This window comes from Acipenser ruthenus, chromosome 4, assembly GCF_902713425.1.
Source record: "Acipenser ruthenus chromosome 4, fAciRut3.2 maternal haplotype, whole genome shotgun sequence".
In the NCBI taxonomy this organism is placed as follows: Eukaryota; Metazoa; Chordata; class Actinopteri; order Acipenseriformes; family Acipenseridae; genus Acipenser; species Acipenser ruthenus.
In genome coordinates, this window is record NC_081192.1 from 6,145,650 (window position 1) to 6,167,500 (window position 21,851).

A 21,851-nucleotide genomic window follows, 5' to 3' on the forward strand; every position below is an offset into this window, starting at 1 on the left:
AGTCGAGCATCCTGTATTGATTCTGACAGATAGCAGCAACATGGATTACATTAACTTAATGAGCCATAGTTTTGCAAGATTCCCACCTGTGGCTTGGTTTAAACAGTTTTCCATCTTCCCAATAGAGGCTGTTCCATGGATGTAGTGCAGTCCCTTGTTGGTACATTTAGTGAGACGCTCTTATTTTTGTACTCCCCTACCATGTCTTTAAGTTATCTACTGTCAAATGATTAGGGGTATAATTTAATTTTAAATGGTAAGTGAAAGCTACTTTTTTAATAGTCTTATGTAAGGGACATAGTGTAAAAAAAAAAAAAGAAAGTGTTTAATATAACATGCCCAAAATTAAAAATACAATTACAAGTAATGTGGTGGAATGTTTACTGGGGGTGAAGTACTGTAGCAGTAAAACTGTAGTCTTTAAGAAAGACACTCGGTCCTTGTACTGGAATTGTGATTAACCTTGATAGACCTGTCCCTGCAGTTTTAAATGCTTACTGCACTGTGTATAAAAATAGAACTGAGGTATTTTACAGTAGGTAGTGCTAATCATTTTACTGTAGGTTCTGCTATTCGGGGGTTGTGGCTTCAGAAACCCCACCTTGTAAGTGTCTTTACCGCAGAAGTTTTAATTTTTGTGTTGCCCTGGAGCGTTGCTTCTAGAATTTTCGTTTCTGTGGCGAAGGCTAGCCCCTGTGTTATGCCATGTTCTAACCCCAGATTCCACAGTGTGTCCAGGAGCAAATGATGAATGCTGACAATGAGGTTAATTCATTTCACTCTGGTGCACTGCAGGCGGGGTATCCACGGAATGTTTCCGCTACATCTAGCAGCACTTAGCGGCTTTTCAGACTGCTGTAGGAAGCTTCTTTCCTCTGGTAAGTAACCAGTCCTAACTCCTTACTTATTAACGTGAGGGATTTGCTCAATCCCATTTCTGGTTCAAGAAAGTGAGACTTTAACCCAGTAATGCCCTGGTGCAATGCCACAATGTTGCATTGTCTTCTATGAATGCAGTACATATAAGTTTCATTAGGAAAAGGTAGTTTGTCATTACTAGATTAAATGATATTTCGATGTACTCCCCACTTTTTCCAGGTTGGAGAGTGGAATTACTCAGTCACTCCACGTTTTTGATTGTCACTCCACTGTTTTGATTGTGCCTTCAAGGAAATTACTTTTTCCCTTTGTGTGTTGGAGGTTCTCACTTTCATTTGGTACACAGATATACATATATATAAAATAAATATGTAACTTTTTTTTTTTTTTTCCAGCATACAATGCCTATAGTAAGTATTCACCCCCCTTGGACGTTTTCACAGTTTGTTGTGTTACAACCTGAAATCTTGATGCATTTAAATGGGATTTTTTTCCTTTTGATTTACACAACCTACTCAACACTACAAGCCACTAGGACATTCACTTTCTTGTCTTTAAGCCACTCCAGTGTCACTTTGGCTGTGTGCTTGGGGTCATCGTCCTGCTGAAAGGTGAATCTCTGTCCCAGTCTTAGGTCTTTTGCAGACTGAAGCAGGTTTTCCTCAAGGATTTGCCTGTATTTAGCTTCATCCATTTTGCCCTCCACCCTGACGAGCTTCCCAGTCCCTGTCGATGAAAAGCATCCCCATAGCATGATGCTGCCACCACCATGCTTCACAGTAGGGATGGTGTTACCTGGGTGATGTGCTGTGTTGGGTTTGCGCCAGACATAACGCTTTGCATTTAACCCAAATAGTTCAATTTTAGTTTCATCGGACCACAGAATATTTTGCCACATCTTTTCAGTCTCCCACATGCCTTTTTACAAATTCCAAGCGGGATTTTACATGGGTTTTTTTCAGAAATTGCTTCCTTCTTGCCACTTTTCCATACAGGCCAGATTTGTGGAGTACCTGAGCTATTGTTGACACATGGACAGTTTCTTCTGTAGGTCTTTCAGAGTTGTCATTGGCCTCTTGCTGGCTTTTCAGACCAATGCCCTTCTTACCTGGCTGCTCAGTTTGGGAGGACGGCCTGATCTAAGCAGATTCTGGGTGGTGCCGTATACCTTCCACTTCTTAATGATCGACTTGACTGTGCTCCAAGGGATATTCAGTGCCTTTTGAAATCTTTTTATACCCCTCCCCTGATCTGTACCTTTCCACAACTTTTATCCCGGAGTTGTTTTGAAAGCACCTTGGTCTTCATGGTAGTATCTTTGCTTTGAATGCACTACCCAACTGTGTGACCTTAGAGACAGGTGTATTTAATCTGAAATCATGTGAACCACTTTTATTGCACACAGATGGACTCCATTTAACTTATTGTTTGAATTCAGAAGGCAATTGGTTGCACCTGAGCTTATTTATAGCATAGCAAAGGGGGTGAATACTTATCTAATGAAGACTTTTCAGGTTTTTATTTTTAATTGATTTGTTTTTTCACCCCCCCCCCCCCCCCCTTTTTTTCACACATTGAAAGTGTTGAGTAGGTTGTGTAAATCAAAGGGAAAAAAATCCAATTTAAATGCATCAAGATTTCAGGTTGTAACACAACAAACTGTGAAAACGTCCAAGGTGGGTGAATACTTACTATAGGTGCACCTCCTATCACACCAGCACGTTACCTGAGTAAAGTAATTCTGGAAAATACAGCATTCCTTCATTTCATTTTTCACAGGATTTGACATCGACACCCCAGACGATTTTGGGAGAACCTGTTTACATGCCGCTGCCGCTGGAGGGTAAGAGATCAGAAAAGAGTATTTTCAGAGACCTTTTAAATAGTTAATTTTGTCTCGTCTCTTGATAACACAGCCCTTTTAAATACAACAATGAAATCCTTTTTGTAAGGTTCTTGAATATTCACCTTTTCAGACCCTTAAATTGTAGAGCAAAAATAATCCTGCATCAAAGGGCCATTCTTTAAATCGCAATGTCCTCCCTCAGTATGTTGTGTTTATTTTGTAGTTTAGAAACTGCAGCTGAGATACTCCGACTAAAAGATCTGCCATTGACATGTTTTAAAACTGGTCTGTGATTGTCTATCCCTGAGTAAGCAGGGAATGATTTTTCATAGTGCTATTGCCAGCAGTATCTGTTTTACAGCCAAGCACTGACCCCATCTTTTTTGAGAAGATTGCATCAGGTGGTTACCCTACTGATATTGCTGCTAGTAGATGGAAAACCTGTCTGTTCTCAGTTCTTTTTTTAATTGGCTGAAACACTCATTTTTAGATGCGATTTTCAATGGAAATGCCACTTCATTAGACTCAACTTGCACAAGCTGTTTTCTTACTGCAGCTTCCAGACCCTCACAATTCTCTGTGTAAAAAAAGTGCCTCCTATTTTCTATTCTGAATGCCCCTTTACCTAATCTCCATTTGTGACACCTGATCCTTGTTTCTTTTTTCAGGTCGAAAAAGTCCCTTGGGTCGACATTGTTAATTCCTTTTAGAATTTCGAATGCTTGAATCAGATCGCCGTGTAGTCTGAAATATCTTTAACCCTTTGCGGTCCATTGTCGGACTGGGTCCGACATTGCAATTATTCCTCTCAGGTCCTTTGTCGGACTGGGTCCGACATCATTATAGCAACGCAAAAAACAGGTTTCTAGTCGTTTTTTCTCCGGAAAAAGCCGAGAAAACCATTCAATTGCCAAGTGGTAGCGACAGGAGCCGAGACAAGTCGGGGGGGGGGGAAAAAAAAAAAAAAAAAAAAATCTCATGAATAGTCATACATATGGCCCTGGTATCAGATAACGGGGCTGTCATAGTAAACAAGCTGGCTGAGTGCGTCAGCGCACAGAGACTATCATGGACATTTGCAGAGCTTTTTTCAGATGTTATAGTAATAAAATAATGACTTTGATCGCAATATTGAGGAGTTTGGTGATAAAACGAGTGATCCGGAGATGATTGATCGGTATGTACGACTATTATTTTTATTATTATTTATTTCTTACATAGATGAAAGCGATAGCGAACGAAAGGGTGGGGCGGGGCTGGAGAAGCCTAGTGAGTGCTTTGTTGATATGCAGGGCCATTTAAACCCGTTTGACAATACATTTTAAACAGCGCGTCTAAAATTAACTGCGCGTGTGAAAATAAATTGGACCTGACGCGCCTGACGCGCACTTAATAAATGGACTGCAAAGGGTTAAAAGACTGAAAGACTGAAATATCTTTAAGCCTGTCTGCATGACATGCCTTTTAAACCCGGAATAATTCTGGTCGCTCTTCTTTGCACTCTTTCTAGAGCAGCAATATCCTTTTTGTAGCGAGGTGATCAGAACTGAACACAATATTACTAATGCATTGTAAAGTTTTAACATTACTTCCCTTGATTTTAAATTCAACACTTTCAACTGTATATCCAAGCATATTGTTGGCCTTTTTGTAGCTTCTCCACATTGTCTAGATGAAGACATTTCTGAGTCAAAATAGGTCTTTTTTTCATAGTTTCCTCCTTCAATTTGAGTGTCTCCCATATGATATTTATAATGCACATTTGTATTGCCTGTGTGCAGTACCTTACACTTTTCTCTATTAAATGTCATTTGCCATGTGTCCGCCCACTTCTGAATGCTGTCTAGATCATTTTGAATGACCTTTGCTGCTGCAACAGTGCCTCCTATTTTTGTGTGACCTGCAAATTTAAACAAGTTTTCTTACTATACCAGAATCCAAGTCATTAATGTAGATTAGGACTAGCAGAGGACCTAATTACTGATCCCTCTGGTACACCACTGGTTACCTTGGTCCATTTTGAGGTTTCTCCTCTAATCAGTACTTTCTGTTTTCTACCTGTTAACCACTCCCTAATCCATGTGCATGCATTTCCTTGAATCCCTACTGCGTTCAGTTTGAGAATTAATCTTTTATGCGGGACTTTGTCAAAAGCTTTCTGGAAATCTAAATAAACCATGTCGTATGCTTTGCAATTATCCATGTTCAATGTTGCATCCTCAAAAAAGTCAAGCAGGTTAGTTAGGCACGATCTCCCTTTCCTAAAACCATGCTGACTGTCTCCCAGGATATTGTTACCATATAGGTAATTTTCCATTTTGGATCTTCTTATAGTTTCCATAAGTTTACATATAACAGAAGTCAGGCTTATTGGTCTGTAGTTACCTGGTTCGGTTTTGTCTCTTTTTGTGGATCGGTCTGTCGGTACAACCCCTGTGTCAAGAGACTGTTGCATGATCTTGGTTAGCGGTTTGTAAATAACTTTTCATTTCTTTGAGTACTATTGGGAGGATATCATCTGGCCCTGGGGATTTCTTTATTTAAAGAGCTCCTAGTCCCTTTAAAACTTCTGCCTCTGGTTATTTAACCCTTTGCAGTCCATTTATTAAGTGCGTGTCAGGTGCGTCAGGTCCAATTTATTTTCACACGCGCAGTTAATTTTAGACGCGCTGTCTAAAAGTATTTTTTTCCACAGTCAAACAGGTTTAAAAGGCCCTGCATATCAACAAAGCACTCACTAGGCATCTCCAGCCCTGCTCCACCCTTTCGTTCGCTATAACTTTCACCTATGCTAAGAAATAAATAATAATAATAATAATAATAATAGTCGTACATACCGATCGATCATCTCCTGATCACTCGTTTTATCACCAAACTCCTCAATAATGCGATCCAAGTCATTATTTTATTACTATAACATCTCAAAAAAGCTCTGCAAATGTCCGTGATATTCTCTGTGCACTGATTCAGTAACAGCCAGCTTGTTTCCTTATGACCGCCCATATGGGATGCCAGAGGCAAGTATGACTATTCATGAGATACGCCTTTTTTTATTTTTTTTTATTTTTTATCGGCTTGTCTCGGCTCCTGTCGCTCCCACTCGGCCATTGAATGGTTTTCTCGGCTTTTTCCGGAGAAAAAACAACTAGAAACCCGTTTTTTGCGGTTTTTTTGATGTCGGACAAGGTCCGACAATGGACCAGATAGGAATAATTGCAATGTCGGACCAGGTCTGACAATGGACCGCAAAGGGTTAATTATTTCCGGCTGTCCGTATGCTCCTTAGCAAGGTGCCGGCAGTATCACATAAAATACCACAGTTTTGGTCTTTTTAATTTCCTTCCTAGCCTTCTGAATTTGTTTTGTAGGGATTTTGGCCTGTCTTTTCCAATGTTGTTTGTACTGATGTGGACGACTACTACCGGGTGGTCTCTTGTTCGTTCTAGGAGCCTGTCCACATTCTCAGTGATGCGTGTGACAAAGGCTCCTGGAAGGCAACACACTGTTGTAGTAAGGGGGTCCAGACTGCGAACTGAACTTGCTGTGTTTCTCAATATGTCCCCAACAATCATGATCTCCCTTCTTTTTGCTGTCTGGCCACCACTGTTAATAGGGTCCTTGATGTTGTTCCTTTCGTTCTCTTGCTATTGGTTTTGATCATCTAAATTTTGAAGTGGCTCAAATTTGTTGGGTTTGTTGGCTTTCAGTCTGTTAGGGGTGCAGACTTTCAAGAATTGTGGGTGTGCCAGCTCATCAAGATCCTGTTGCTGTCTCATTACCTGCAGCTCCATTTCTAGCATACTTACTAGTTTAAGCAAGTCCTGGATCGTGCGGCACTTTACATACACTTGGTTTAGCGCTGCTGGGCTTTATCGGATTCCCCACATCATGAGGTTTATCACTGATAAACCTCATGGGCTGATACAGCTATAAACACATTTTATAGTCTGTATAGCAGTAATATACCTTTCTGTAAACCTGAGTTATTCTGCTTGGCATTTTTTTGTAATATTAGTGAGTTCTGAAAAGAAATATGTGAAATTTGCTCTTTTTCCATATGCCTGCTCCTTCCAGTCACACTTGCGTATTACTGTTGTATGGTTTTCTAGGAACTTGGAATGTTTGAATCTTTTGCTCAACACTGGGGCAGACTTCAACAAAAAGGACAAGTTCGGAAGGTAAAGTGTATTCTTTATATTCTTGCTTTTCCAGTTGCCTTGTACGGTAGCTTCTACTTAATTTAAATTCTCTTGTTGTAGAGACAAGTCCAGTGACTGGGAAATTTACATTCGGTAATATTTTCCCTGATCATGCATTATCTTATCCACTTATAGTGATCATGGTTTCCAGATCCCAGACTTGGGTACAATGATTTGAATAGCAAGATTGATTGTAGGCAAACATTTCAGCTAGTGCCTTCCAGAGTTTTTATTAAAATTATTACAAGTCAGGACGGGAAACTATTTGATGGTAAAAAGTACTTTTTTACAAATACATCCCTGTAGCCAGTATATAGCCAACCACTGCACTATGACTCCCTGACTGTATTTATGTTTTCCAATCTGTTTCTGCTTTTAGGACTCCTCTACATTATGCTGCTGCCAACTGCAACTACCAGTGCCTGTTTGCCCTTGTGGGATCTGGAGCCAGTGTTAACGACCTTGATGAGAGAGGCTGCACACCACTGCATTATGCAGCTGCATCAGACACGGATGGAAAGTAAGTTTAATCACAGATTCGCAAAAGTTGATTGGCACAGAGCTGACATACCAATAGGTTCAGTTTTATTCTCTGGACTTGAGTTGCTGAGGCACCAAATGTTACCATTGCTTTTCAGCAATGATCCACACAGTGATGTAGACTTGTTCATTTATAGTAATGCACCACGAGGTAAATAAGGGGATTATGCTTACAGGCAGGTTTTTTATTTAATAAAAGTATGCGAAAGGTGTCAAATGTATCTCTACAATTGTAAGTGTGGTTGATAAAGTGTTCAACAAAAAAGTAGGATGGATCTCGGAAAATGTCACTCCCAAACTTGAAGGCATGTAGTCTTACACCTAAGGTACGCCACCCAAGTCAGCAGGTCACTTTATTACTTGGACTGGCAACATTTTAAGGTCAGTATTCGCTCATTATATTTAGTGGGTGTTCACCAGTGTCACTTGGTTTCCTAACTTGTTAGAAATAATAAGATTAATTTATTCTCCCCAGATGCCTGGAGTATTTACTCCGGAATGATGCAAATCCAGGGATTCGAGATAAGCAGGGTTATAATGCTGTGCATTATGCAGCTGCTTCTGGCCATCGGTTGTGTCTTGAGCTGGTAAGTGATATGCTGCTCCAGTATGTTGGCAGGCTGTCCGTGGAGACAGCCATGTGGGGTGGGGTAGAAGGCTGAAACTGTTATTGGACTGCATGGAATATTCAGTTTTGAGAATATAATTTAATGTAAAATGAAATGTATTCAAGTGACAGCTTTGACTTGTGCATAAAGAATAGGGGGTCTAAATGGCCTTTTTTTTTCAGATTGCAAGTGAAACGCCTCTAGATGTGGTAAGTCTTTGAATATTTATAATGTGCAGTATTGGATTGTGTGACCAACAGCCTTTTAAGATATAAATGGAGGGTCAGGAAACTGCCAACACTGCTGTACAGTGTCTAATCGATAAACAAGATATTGGCGTCCAGTCTTAAACACCAATTAAGAGATGCACCTTTGTTTTGTGCCTTTTTCACGGTAGTAGGGAGAGAAATTAAACCCAGAAAATCTATTATTGAGCTTTATTATAAATGCTGATGTAACCAAATAGTCCAGACAAGAGGAAGAGCTTGATTCCATTACAATGTGTCTTTTCTTATGCCTAATTAATTTGAAAATGTGTTGGATTTGTTTGGACATGTGTAATTGGGTAATTGTCTAGAAACCATTGAACTATACCATACCATACCTGTAGTTCTCATTAGATTCTGTACCCCAGCAGAACAGGGGAGAGGCCCTGAAATCATAATGGGGTGATGCAATATTTCTGCAAAGATTCTTAAATCTGGAATGATTTAAAACCCCTTGTTGAAAATGAAAGTGCATGAAAACCATATTGATCAAATAATACAAGTACACTGTCCCCCTTATGACCCATGCTGAAGTTCATTAGTTCTTTTATTTGTGGTAATCATTGGTGGTATATCAGACCTATGCTCTCCTACATTCCTGTTGGGATGCTGATAGAGTTCAACCTTGTTTCATCAAGTCCCTCAGTGGGAACATTTTGCCAACAGCTCTGCCCTCTGTGTAAATGTCATGGTATTGATCTTGGTGTTTCAGTGGCTCCGTATTGGAAATTGAATCTTGCAACTATTGCCTCAATAAACCGCTTTTGCGGCTGCTTTTAATCCTGAGCTATGTGCATTGATATTTCTCATCAATGCCTATAACCTGTTAATTGTATTGCCCTTCTAATTACTAATTGGTAGGTCAAGTATTCAATCTATTAAATGCCTAATACAATTACAAGATGGGCACTTACAAGAGAGGTTTTAGACCTAAAGATTGTATGATTTTTAAAAATAAAAAGCTTCTTGGCATATAACTATTTTATATAAAACTGTTTACGCAATATATTTTTCATTTTCTCAGTTAATGGAAACTTCAGGTGCAGACATGTTGAATGACTCGGATACCAGAGCACCAATTAGTCCTTTGCACTTAGCTGTGAGTATAACATCAATGTTGTAGATTTATTCAAAAGGTAATGAGAAAAGGATACAGACGTGCTCAAATTTGTTGGTACCCCTCCACAAAAAACGAAGAATGCACAATTTTCTCTGAAATAACTTGAAACTGACAAAAGTAATTGGCATCCACCATTGTTTATTCCATATTTAATAGACTTTGCTTTTGATTTTTTATTCAACATAATATTGTAAATAAGAAAACAAATGAAAATGGCATGGACAAAAATGATGGGACCGCTAACCTAATATTTTGTTGCACAACCTTTAGAGGCAATCACTGCAATCAAACGTTTTCTGTAGCTCTCAATGAGACTTCTGCACCTGTTAACAGGTAGTTTGGCCCACTCTTCCTGAGCAAACTGCTCCAGCTGTCTCAGGTTTGATGGGTGCCTTCTCCAGACTGCAAGTTTCAGCTCTTTCCACAGATGTTCGATAGGATTCAGATCAGGACTCATAGAAGGCCACTTCAGAATAGTCCAATGTTTTGTTCTTATCCATTCTTTGGTGCTTTTAGCTGTGTGTTTTGGGTCATTATCCTGTTGGAGGACCCATGACCTGCGACTGAGATAGAGCTTTCTGACACTGGGCAGTATGTTTCGCTCCAGAATGTCTTGATAGTCTTGAGATTTCATTGTGCCCTGCACAGATTCAAGGCATCCTGTGCCAGGCGCAGCAAAGCAGCCCCAAAACATAACCGAGCCTCCTCCATGTTTCACTGTAGGTATGGTGTTCTTTTCTTTGAAAGCTTCATTTTTTCGCCTGTGAACATAGAGCTGATGTGACTTGCCAAAAAGCTCTAGTTTTGACTCATCTGTCCAAAGGACATTCTCCCAGAAGGATTGTGGCTTGTCAATATGCATTTTAGCAAATTCCAGTCTGGCTTTTTTATGTTTTTCTTTCAAAAGTGGAGTCCTCCTGGGTCTTCTTCCACGGAGCCCACTTTTGCTCAAAAAGCGACGGATGGTGCGATCAGAAACTGACGTACCTTCACCTTGGAGTTCAGCTTGTATCTGTTTTTGGCAGTTATCCTTGGTTCTTTTTCTACCATTCGCACTATCCTTCTGTTCAATCTGGGGTCGATTTTCCTCTTGCGGCCGCGCCCAGGGAGGTTGGCTACAGTTCCATGGACCTTAAACTTCTTAATATTTGCAACTGTTGTCACAGGAACATCAAGCTGCTTGGAGATGGTCTTGTAGCCTTTACCTTTACCATGCTTGTCTATTATTTTTTTTCTGATCTCCTCAGACAACTCTCTCCTTTGCTTTCTCTGGTCCATGTTCAGTGTGGTGCACACAATGATACGAAACAGCACAGTGATTGGAGACATGTGTGATACTAATTAAAGAAACTAATTAGTTTGAAATATCACTCTAACCCAATTATTTATTATCTTTTCTAAGGGGTACCAACAAATGTGTCCAGGCCATTTTAGAATATCTTTGTAGAATAAGCAATAATTCATCTCTTTTCACAGCTTCTTTGCTTTATTCTATGACATACCAAAGGCATGCAAGTATACATGATAAAAAAAGCTTTTAATTTCATCACTTTTCAGGAGGAATGAAGCATTATTTCAATGAGCTGTAAGGGTACCAACAAATTTGAGCACGTCTGTATATACTTGTTTTGTTTTCCTCCTTCCAGGCCTACCATGGTCATCACCAAGCCTTGGAGGTGCTTGTCCAGTCCTTGCTGGATCTGGATGTCAGAAACAGCAATGGGCGGACACCCCTGGACCTTGCTGCTTTCAAGGGACACGTGGAGTGTGTGGATGTGCTGATTAATCAGGGAGCCTCCATCCTAGTAAAAGACTATGCCTTGAAGAGGACACCTATTCATGCTGCAGGTACTGAATTTCAGTGTTAGGAGTTTTTGCATTCTTTCATCAAAAAAAAAAATATTCTTTTTGCAGTTTAACCATTGAAAACATATTCTTACCAGTAGTGTTCCTAGTTAAATCTGCTGCATCAGACTTGATCCATGGAATATTATAACTTTGGAAATGGTTTAACCTTTTGCGGTCCTATGTCGGACCTGGTCCGACATTGCAATTTTCCCTTTCCGGTCCGATGTCGGACATCATCAAAAAGACGCAAAAAACAGGTTGTTTTTTCTCAGGAGAAAGCCGAGAAAACCATTCAATGGCCGAGTGAGATCAATAGGAGCCGAGAGAAGCCGAAAAAAAGGGGGCGTATCTCATGAATAGAGATAGCTTCGGCATCACATAGATAACACAGACATAAACAAGATAGCTGCTTCTGCATCCAGCGCTCAGAGAATATCACAGACATTTGCAGAGCTTTCTTTAGATGTTATAGTAATAAAATAATGACTGGGATCGCATTATTGAGGAGTTTGGTGATAAAACGAGTGATCAGGAGATGATTGATCGGTGTGCACTACTATCATGAGGTATGTGAAAAAAAACAGCGAACGAGGGGTGGGGCGGGGCTGGAGATGCAGATGCAGTACTGAGTGTCCTATTGATATGCAGTGCCTTTTAAACCTGTTTTTTACTGTGAAAAAAAATACTTAAATAAAATAAACAGCGCGTCTAAAATAAACTGCGCGTGTGAAAATAAATTGGACCTGACGCCCCTGATACACGCTGAATAAATTGACCACAAAGGGTTAATGAAGGATAAATCTTCTGAACCTCCAGCCCAAATATAACCTTGGCAGTGTTTGAAACTCTTACTAGCCCTGCACCCAGACCTGGGTTTCAGAACTACCCTCAGCCAAGTATATTAATTGAATGATAAGGAGCCAGAAGCAATCAGACTTCATAAATACATTTCTAAACTAAATGGTTTCTAAACCAGCAGACTTGGATGAAACATATTGATTCTGTGATCAGTGCAGCCAGAGCAGATTCAGCACAGGCCTGGCAGCTGGTCATTTCGATAATATACCTGAACAGGAGACGTTCTTTGCTCTAGGACTGGGTGCCTGGCTCCTGACTAGTTCACATACTTTGCACTCTGAATTCCTTCCTGTGAAAGTAGGAATACTGGGATACAGAAGTGCTGCATTTGAAAGAGATGTAAGGAGGGCTCTGTACATTTTTATTAAACTGTTGCTAAGGGGAAAAAAATTGTAAAACACACACGCTTGTTTTTAAAGATGTATCGTTTCCACTGGCAGTGGCCCGTCTTCTTTTTTTTTTTTTTTTTTTTACTTGCTTTAAAATATTCCCCCTCCCCTTCCCATAGCTACGAATGGCCATTCAGAATGCTTGCGGCTGCTAATAGGCAATGCAGACCTTCAGACTGCTGTTGACATTCAAGATGGAAATGGACAGTAAGTACTGCATCTTAAAAAAAAAAAAAATCATGTACAGTAATACCAACCAGAGGTAAATGCATTGTATTGTTCAGTAGCGGTCATGCTCCAGTAATACTCTACATTGGCTCAGGTGTTAATTTAATATCATCTTTTTTTTTTTCTCCTTAGAACACCCTTGATGTTGTCGGTTCTAAATGGCCATACAGATTGTGTTTATTCACTCCTTAACAAGGGAGCAAATGTGGATGCCAAAGACAAGTGGGGGAGGACAGCACTGCACAGAGGGGTAAAATGAAATTAATTTTAAACAGGCGCATGCAGGATTTGGTTCAATGCTGTCCAGAAAAGGAATTGTGTGCTGACCAGTTGTTAAGGCCTAACCTAATTTCATTAAGTGATCCTACAGTAAAACAAACCATAGCTGCTGGGCAGTTAGAAATATGCCATACTGGCAGCACTAGAAGCTACACTCCTCCTTCTAGAAGTGACAAACACTCCTGGCATTCTGTTTTAGGTTCATATGTTGGTCTCATAACCATTTAGTACTTGGCTTCTCAGAGACTACGTGAAAGATGCCAGTAGTTTGTCTTTCTTAGATAGGTGCATATCCACTTGATCCTTGGTTTAGATAATCTGACTTGTGTTAAATAGGCAGCCTCTTGGAAGCAAAGTGTTTTATAAACGATATCCTTTCTTTATCGCTCACAATAGCCAGGTTGAGGAAATAAAATGACTTCTATCTTACTGCTTTGTATTTTCCCAGTTGAACTCCTTGTCAGTGGCTTGTATCCAAAAAACGTGTAGGGTTTAAATTATAGTAATTTGAAAGTATTAAAAAAAGGCAATATTCTGTAAACCGCCCCACGCCCCCCCCCCCCCCCAATTTTAAATAATGTTTGTTTCCCGACCTTCCTCCAGGCTGTGACTGGTCATGAAGAAAGCGTGGAGGCTCTGCTGCAGCACAGTGCTGGCTTCCTAACCCGGGACTGCAAGGGCAGAACCCCTGTGCACTTAGCAGCTGCCTGTGGCCACATCGGCGTGCTGGGCGGACTGCTGCAAGCTGCACAATCCATGGAGATCCTTCCCATTGTAACAGATAATCGTGGCTACACACCACTGCACTGGGCCTGTTACAATGGTACATACTGTTCTCGTTTTAGTAGAGCCGGTGTTTATTGTTTAAATTCTTGCCAAACATTAAAGTTGATATCAGTGTTAGTGCCCTCTGGTGCTTAACCGTCAAGACTGTTGGCTTATTGAATTTGTTCACTTTATTATTATTTTTTTTTAAATGTCAGAATTGGTTTGTGTTGCTCTTTGTGTAGATCTTATCAAGTGATCTAATTTGTTTGCCCTGTTAAAACAAACAAACAAAAAATGTAAATGATAAGTTTTACCAAGTCTGAATTACTTAAAATAACAAACCAACTTTCAGAAGCAAGTTCAGCACAGGTTATACTTAGGAGTCTGCTTAAATCGCAGAGAATTTACATATTTTTCCAGGGTAGGTTATGGAATAAAATGTGGATTTTGTGGACCTGTTTAAACATTAAGTAGAAAATATTCCAGAGCACTAGAAAAGCCTAAAAATAGTGATACTTGCTTCCTTAGTAAAACAGAATGCTGTTATTTGTTAAGCAAGCATGCAATATCCCCCAGCAGTTGCTGGTTGTTTGAAGCGAAGTGGCTGTGCTGGATCATACCTGTAATACTGATTTAACTTGGCTACAACTGACAGGAAAACTTTTTGTCTGCGCTGACTTTCGAGTTTGTTTTCTGAAAGCTGTTATTTGTTTTACGTTCCGTTTAGCAGCCTCTGTAGTAGCCTTTCGTTTAATGTGTGATCGTGTTTTCTCCAAAGTCACTTAAGATGGGAAATTTCTTGGCATGATCCTCAGCCGAAATATACTTTGCTTTATTTTGCTTTATCATCCATTTTTGGTATTTTACCTCCAATGCTGAAAACTAGATTTTAGCTCCCTAAATCATAAATAATACTGCAACACTGACTTTATCCTACCTCCTACTGTACAGTACAGTACAGTACAGTACAGGCCACAGAAAAGCCAGTACAGATGCACTGAGGCTGATTTAAAACATGGCTGTCATGTGTACAGTAAGGATTTTTATTTATTTTTTGCCTAAGTGCAATGCACACAGGACGGCGAAGGAATAAAAAAAAGCCTATCTACATAATTAAGATACGTAGTTTGCTTCGCTTGTGTTTTGCAGTAGTTCATTTAAATTGGGTTTCTTTTTTTTTCTCTCCATACTTGTCCGGTATGCATTGGCCCCTAAAAGAGGTGAGTTCCACGGTGAACCCTCAATTTCCGTGAAATCGCGAATTAGGTAGACCCCTAGTTACACTTGTAGACATGTAATGTACTGCTGTGCCCGTGTATTGAACACCAGTAAGAAGCTTTTTTTAAACTCTGTACACTATTTTGGGTTTCAGGGCATGACACCTGTGTAGAACTTCTCCTGGAACAGGAGGTTTTCCAGAAGATGGATGGCAATTCTTTCAGCCCATTGCACTGTGCTGTGTAAGACAATAAGCATTATATTTCAGATAAGTGAAAGAAACTTTTCCAGAAAGTGTTCACTTGTGACTTTAGAATTTTATTATTTTTTTTTTATATTCTTTTTCTCAGGATAAATGACAATGAAGGCGCAGCTGAAATGCTAATAGATGCACTGGGTGCTAAAATTGTCAACTGTACAGATTCTAAAATAAGGTAAGGACCCTTTTCCAGGCAACTTGGTACTGTATTGTAATGGTGTACTGCAGTGTTGTAGAGAAAAGGAGACACGTTTAGCAATTGTCCTTTTTAACATGAATATTTGAACATGATAATGTTGTATCAGTGCTTCAGTTGATGCTGGTGACTATGGGATGGTTAAATTGTCACCTTTGCAACGTTTGAAATCAGTGTAATGGTCCGTTAAACTTTACAGTAAGTGTTAATGTGCATGTAACATTATTGTGTTCTCCTATTCCTTGTGTTAGGACTCCTCTTCATGCTGCAGCCTATACAGACCATGTTGAATGTTTGCAGCTGTTGCTCAGTCACCACGCTCAAGTAAATGCAGTTGATTCATCTGGAAAAACTCCATTAATGATGGCAGCCGAAAATGGGCAGACCAATGCCGTTGGTACAAATGACTTTTTTATTTATTTATTTATTTATTTTTTTAAATTTTTATATATAAGTAAATTAGTGTCCAAGCTTAAATTAATTTTTGTTATTATGAGATACTGTAATGCAACATAAAGACTTGCCAATGTCCATATTCCACATTTATTGTGCATAGGAATTGATCTTGATGTGAAGATATAATTGGTAAAGCAGGGTCTTCAGCAAGGTCTTAAATGGTAGACATCTACATTGATCTATAATGTCTGCACCTAAGTTTCTTTTGAAATGCCATAATATGATTTGGAAATGTGCTGGTCCCATCACTGTTACACATGACCGTAAATTAGTTTTACGTTGGTCTGTGCATTTTCCATCAGTTCCCCATTACTCTGTATGGGTGGGTAATTGTATTTTTGTTAACTGCTTATACATATTTTTGGGGGCTGATATCAAGTTTGTCTAACATGCTTGCTTTATTTATTTTTATTTATTTATTTACTTATTTATTTATTTATTATTTTTTTTTTAGAAGTTTTGGTGAGCAGCGCAAAGGCAGACCTTAACTTGCAAGATGCTAACAAAAACACAGCTCTTCACTTGGCTTGTAGCAAGGTGTGTATTTCCAGGGAACATCAGTAATACAGGCCACACACTTGGATGTCTTTACAGTCAGCACACAGTTGTGCAATGATTCTTTGAAGTTCCATAAATCCTTTGAATGCATTGTGTGGAGGGTTTAAATTCAATGTTTGTTTTTGTTTGTATTATTCAACTATCCCTTTCAAATATACTTATAGGGCCATGAAACCAGTGCCTTGTTAATATTAGAGAAGATACTCGATCGGAACCTCATCAACTCAACCAACACAGCTTTGCAAACGTATGTATGGCAAAAAAAATACTGTTGAATTATTTTTCACTGCCTTTTGATTCTCTTGTTGCTTTTATATGACATGTGTTTATATAAATCTGTAATTTTGAAAGAACATCCTGTTGATGTGCCCTTTTCAAATTACTGTTTCAATTATCGTCCAGGAAGGTACCTGTTAAAGTGATTGAAGCTAACAGAAGAATGCCATAATGATTTAGTCCTGCCTGTGTTTCACTTGCATTAGCAGCATAGCTCTCAAATGAGCAGCTTTGAAAGGAAGTGTAGTAGTCTTCTAGCTGAAAGCATGTCGGTCACTATGGGTAGTAGCTGGGTGGTTAATGACAGGAAAGAACTGAAGGGGATGGGAAGTGAAGAAATCTGAAAGCATGCAGATTTCTTGAACTTAGTTTAGGTCTGGATAGTAGTTACTGTAACATGTGTCTCTTTCCAAACTGCACATTGAGACCTGTATAATGAATGGAACTTCACAGCAGTTAAAGAATGTTGTTCACTACAATCACTGTAAGGCCCATACTTGTTTATAGGACATTCTTAACCTGCAACAATATTTTCTTACAATAAAAAAAAAATAAAAAAAAAATTTTAAACTGGGGGGGGGAGCAATATGATAATGCTTTAATACTTTTGTAAGATTTAATTTAACTAGCTGAGTATTTTGCTGTCCACAAATGCTCAATTTGTAGTGTGCGTTTTTATACACAAAGCCAAATATAGCATTACTTTATATACACTGCATGCCCCCTAGTGGTAATAGACTTCAACCAAGAAATGGTATTCCCAAATATACACCAGATGGATATAGTATGTTAAATCATTATTATAAAAACAAAATACAGTATTGTATTTACTGGACAACACTTAAATATAATACCGTGAAGCACTATTCATAGGTTTGAGCTGATAGGTTTGTTGATTGTTCTGAGTAGTATTGTTCCTTGGGGTAACAAAATACTGAGCTCAAGTCATATGATTTCATAAAAACGCCAGGTGCTCATTTGAGTTGAGTTAAAATTGCCAAAATGAGTTGATTTAAGAATCTGTATAAATAGCCATTCAAAAAGACATGATTTTAATTAACACAAGAACAGTGAAAGATCCAACCATGCCCTGCTTGAGTAATGAAGATCGCCTGGTTGCTATTGGCATGATTTGAAGGCGGCCTGTCTGACAGAAGTTGTCCGGAGAATTAGATGTTCAGCAATCAGCAGACTAGTCCAGAGAAACCAGGAAACTGGCTCTGAGGTACAGGCCACTTCCTGGAAGGCAGAGGGTCACCACACTGGTCCAGGACCGTCGCATCGAACTGATTCAGCTGCGTAATTGTTTTCTCTTTTTGGGAGAGAGAGCTAATAAAAAAAAAGTCATTTTAATCGCTATTAAAACCAGCCATGGTGTCCTTCCTTTTCTGCACCGCCACTGGAAACCCGGCACACAGTCGCTATGTTGTTGTCAGAAGTGGAGGCAAGGCAGGTACCCCGGCACGCACTTGGAATTTGGCAGAGGAGAAATGCAAAACTAGATCGCCCAAGTAAATGGCCCAGCATTGATGATTGAAGCTTTGGACGAAACCATACTCACCCATATTAGTGGCATGGGCGAACCAGATTCGACCAGCATTGATTTTGAAGCGTTGGACGAAACTAGACGTGCCCGGGCTAGCCCCGAAATTCAGTGAAAACTGTTGAAAAAACGGGTTTCACCCAGTCGTCTTTATCAAGGTCTGGGCCAATCTAGATTCGCCCGATTTGGACGCGGGCAAGTGCTGAAAGTAGATTGGCCGGGCAAAACTAGATTGGCCAGGTTTTGCCCTAAACACATTTTATATATATATATAAAGAATTGTGGCATCTTAGCACAATAAAATGATTTTATTAACCATCCATCCTTTTCTTTCCCACATTTCAGTCAACACATCATTCAGTTAAGGGGTGATCCTAGCCACACAATCGCACTACTTTGCAGAATAATTTATGTATTTAGGGTTTACAAAAAATGGAATCCTGTATTTTATTGTATTTAATAGTTATTTCACCCAGTTTTGTTATGTCTTTTTTTAAAGTTGCTTCTCGCTTCCCCTAGGCCCTTGCATGTGGCTGCCCGCCATGGTCTGACTGTGGTAGTACAAGAACTTTTAGGAAAAGGCGCTAGTGTTCTTGCTGTAGATGAGAATGGTAAGTGTTAACCCATGCTGCACTAAAATCAGCTTTCTAGTAAAAGAAATCTCTCATAAAACCATCATCAATGATCTTCACCATCTTTAACCTGTTGCAGTCCATTTATTAAGTGCACGTCAGGTCCAATTTATTTTCACACGCGCAGTTAATTTTAGACGCGCTGTTTGAAAGTATTTTTTTTCCCCACAGTCAAACAGGTTTAAAAGGCCCTGCATATCAACAAAGCACTCACTAGGCATCTCCAGCCCCGCCCCACCCTTTCGTTCGCTATCGCTTTCATATATGCTAAGAAATAAATAATAATAGTCGTACATACCGATCGATCATCTCCTGATCACTCGTTTTATCACCAAACTCCTCAGTAATGCAATCCAAGTCATTGTTTTATTACTGCAACATCTCAAAAAAGCTCTGCAAATGTCCGTGATAGTCTCTGTGCACTGATTCAATAACAGCCAGCTTGTTTCCTTATGACTGCCCCTATGTAATGCCAGGGGCATGTATGACTAATCATGAGATACACCTTTTTTTTTTTTTTTTTTAAATCTGCTTGTCTCGGCTCCTGTCGCTCCCACTCGGCCATTGAATGGTTTTCTCTGCTTTTTCCGGAGAAAAAACGACTAAAAACCTGTTTTTTGCGTTTTTTTGATGATGTCGGACAGGGTCCGACAATGGACCTGATAGGAATAACTGCAATGTCGGACCAGGTCCGACAATGGACCGCAAAGGGTTAACCATGTGTGCTGTACCCTTTTCCTTGATTTTGTGGCAGATTAAGTATACAATTATATTAACAGTGAGTATTATTGGTGCCATTTTTTAATTGTATTGGGTAGATTTGGCTGCACATCTGGTATTTTGATTCTGTGGTTTAGCAGCAAATATGAAATGGGGGCCTTTCATTATTTAGGGTTGGTTCTATGACTGCAGTCAATATTTTTAGGTATTTGTAGAGTTTGGGAAGTAGAGGGACATTTTTAATGCATCTTTATTCAGTGTAGTTGAGGGGACACACCCATTTTAAGGGTTCTGTCGAGTGGGGGAAATAAATCATTAATAAAAGGTTGACCAAGGTATTTTTTTTATTACCTGGGCTTAGTTAATATTTAACCATTTTTATCCTGGCAACCTCTACAGTTGAAGTTAGTTTTGTGTCTCTTTTTTTTTTTTTTTTTTTAGTAAAGCTCTGTTATATCGCAGATACTAGACAAAACTTGTGGTGTGGTGATACAGAAGGGGAAATGGGGAAATCATACAAACGGGCAAGGCTCAGAACTAATAGTCATATCGTAGATAATACCATTGCAGTGCTCTACGGGAGGTTAACAAGATTAAGGCCACAATGGTTAATGTCTGACGTTTTATTTCTGAACGAACGTTCTTTGCAGGTTACACACCCGCCTTGGCATGTGCCCCGAACAAAGACGTTGCTGACTGCCTCGCTCTTATCTTGGCCACCATGATGCCTGTGTCTCCTAACACTACTTTGCCCACCCTTAGTTTTAATGCCATTAATCACTTCACCAATGCTTCCAAGACGGTCACCTTTGACTCGCTGCCCATCTTGAGGAACGAACACAGCTCCTACTGCAGTTTCAACAACATTGGAAGGGAGGACGGATACCCTTACAATGAAGACGATGAACTCAATGACTCAGACTCGGAGACCTATTGAGCATGCTCGAGAGGAATCCGCTATGAATCCCTGTGTGAACGGCTGAGGAATGAACTGAAGGATAGCTTTGACTGTCCGAACCTGAAGAGCTCAAACAAGATTTCATTGGCTGGTATTGTTGTTTCTTGAGTGACTATCAGATGAGCCTTACGTGTGTAAAAATGGAAGGATGCTGAGCTTCGGGTGGGTTTCTTTTTCAAAGCTGATGGCAAAAAGAAAAGCCAATTACTTTATTATTCTGTACCTTTTACTATTTAATTTGCAGTGCCAGAAGTCATTACAGCAGCACTACAACTACTAAAATATGTGTTATTTAGAATGAAGCTACATTTTAAAATTTAAAATGGGACTCTAAATATAAAACTCTGTTGTCGGCAATAAACCAGTGTGGGATATTAGCACTTGATCAGTAAGTTGCCAAAGGGACCAAATACAGTAGTTAAACTTTTTTTTTAACCCACTGTGAGCAAGTATAGATTTCAATTTAGTTACGTTTTATTAAGATTAATTTCATTTATTATAATGGAAAGGCAACAAAGTCCTTCTTCATCATTTCTTTGCTAAGAGCGTAAATCCAAATGCATACAGGAAATACAATATAGATGAGGAGAGTAACTTCTTTTTTTGAGACAACATTTTAACAAAATTGTCTTACTTTTCTAATATATAATATCAAGACCAGCTAATATGGTACTGTCAGGGTTATACGTGTTACACTATAAATAAACACCAATTAGTCCGTTTTTGAAATCCTTGTTTTATTGTAATGGGTTTTTCTTTTTTATTTGAAAATAAGCTTTTGGAAAGTTTGAGTGAGGTGGGTAAAACGCATCAGAATGAGCTCACTTGTTCAGTATAATGGCCCCACATGTGCTTGAATAATAAATGCATTTTCAGTTATGTTGTGCTATATCTCTGCATTTTATGGTCTGTGTTGGTCTTAGCATTTTTTGTTTTGGTGCCTTCGTGTTTTTAATAATTGGGGTCATTAGGTCTGGGATGGCAGCCTAAGGACTGGCAAATTTAAGGAACGCTACATTACTTTAAAGACATGGCCCTGAGATTTATTTCAAGTTTGACACTAATTTTATGTGGAATAAAGAACACTGTATAAAACCAATGCCGGGATTGCATGGTTTTTATCTTCTATCTAAAAACAGATACAGCTTGTTTTATTTTGTTGTATTTTTGTTGCTTGTCGTTTTATTGCCATTTTTATGAATTTTAC

At 39.3% G+C, this 21,851-nt stretch overlaps 1 protein-coding gene across 2 annotated transcripts in view; it reads left to right on the plus strand.

The window, feature by feature from the left end:
* Positions 1 to 21,851, plus strand: part of LOC117400290 (serine/threonine-protein phosphatase 6 regulatory ankyrin repeat subunit A) — a 60,383-nt gene that overhangs the window by 38,217 nt on the left and 315 nt on the right. For both annotated transcript variants that reach the window (XM_059021616.1, XM_034000027.3), the window contains exons 11-28: positions 796 to 878; positions 2,659 to 2,722; positions 6,835 to 6,903; positions 7,304 to 7,444; positions 7,940 to 8,051; positions 8,255 to 8,281; positions 9,363 to 9,437; positions 11,105 to 11,306; positions 12,673 to 12,760; positions 12,914 to 13,031; positions 13,664 to 13,883; positions 15,201 to 15,288; positions 15,397 to 15,480; positions 15,753 to 15,898; positions 16,412 to 16,494; positions 16,680 to 16,762; positions 18,854 to 18,945; positions 20,337 to 21,851. The exon at positions 20,337 to 21,851 is cut by the window's right edge and continues 315 nt beyond it. In XM_059021616.1, coding sequence (XP_058877599.1) covers positions 796 to 878; positions 2,659 to 2,722; positions 6,835 to 6,903; positions 7,304 to 7,444; positions 7,940 to 8,051; positions 8,255 to 8,281; positions 9,363 to 9,437; positions 11,105 to 11,306; positions 12,673 to 12,760; positions 12,914 to 13,031; positions 13,664 to 13,883; positions 15,201 to 15,288; positions 15,397 to 15,480; positions 15,753 to 15,898; positions 16,412 to 16,494; positions 16,680 to 16,762; positions 18,854 to 18,945; positions 20,337 to 20,623 — 2,062 coding nt within the window. In that variant the 3' untranslated portion in view covers positions 20,624 to 21,851. The remainder of the gene's footprint in view (positions 1 to 795; positions 879 to 2,658; positions 2,723 to 6,834; positions 6,904 to 7,303; positions 7,445 to 7,939; positions 8,052 to 8,254; positions 8,282 to 9,362; positions 9,438 to 11,104; positions 11,307 to 12,672; positions 12,761 to 12,913; positions 13,032 to 13,663; positions 13,884 to 15,200; positions 15,289 to 15,396; positions 15,481 to 15,752; positions 15,899 to 16,411; positions 16,495 to 16,679; positions 16,763 to 18,853; positions 18,946 to 20,336) is intronic.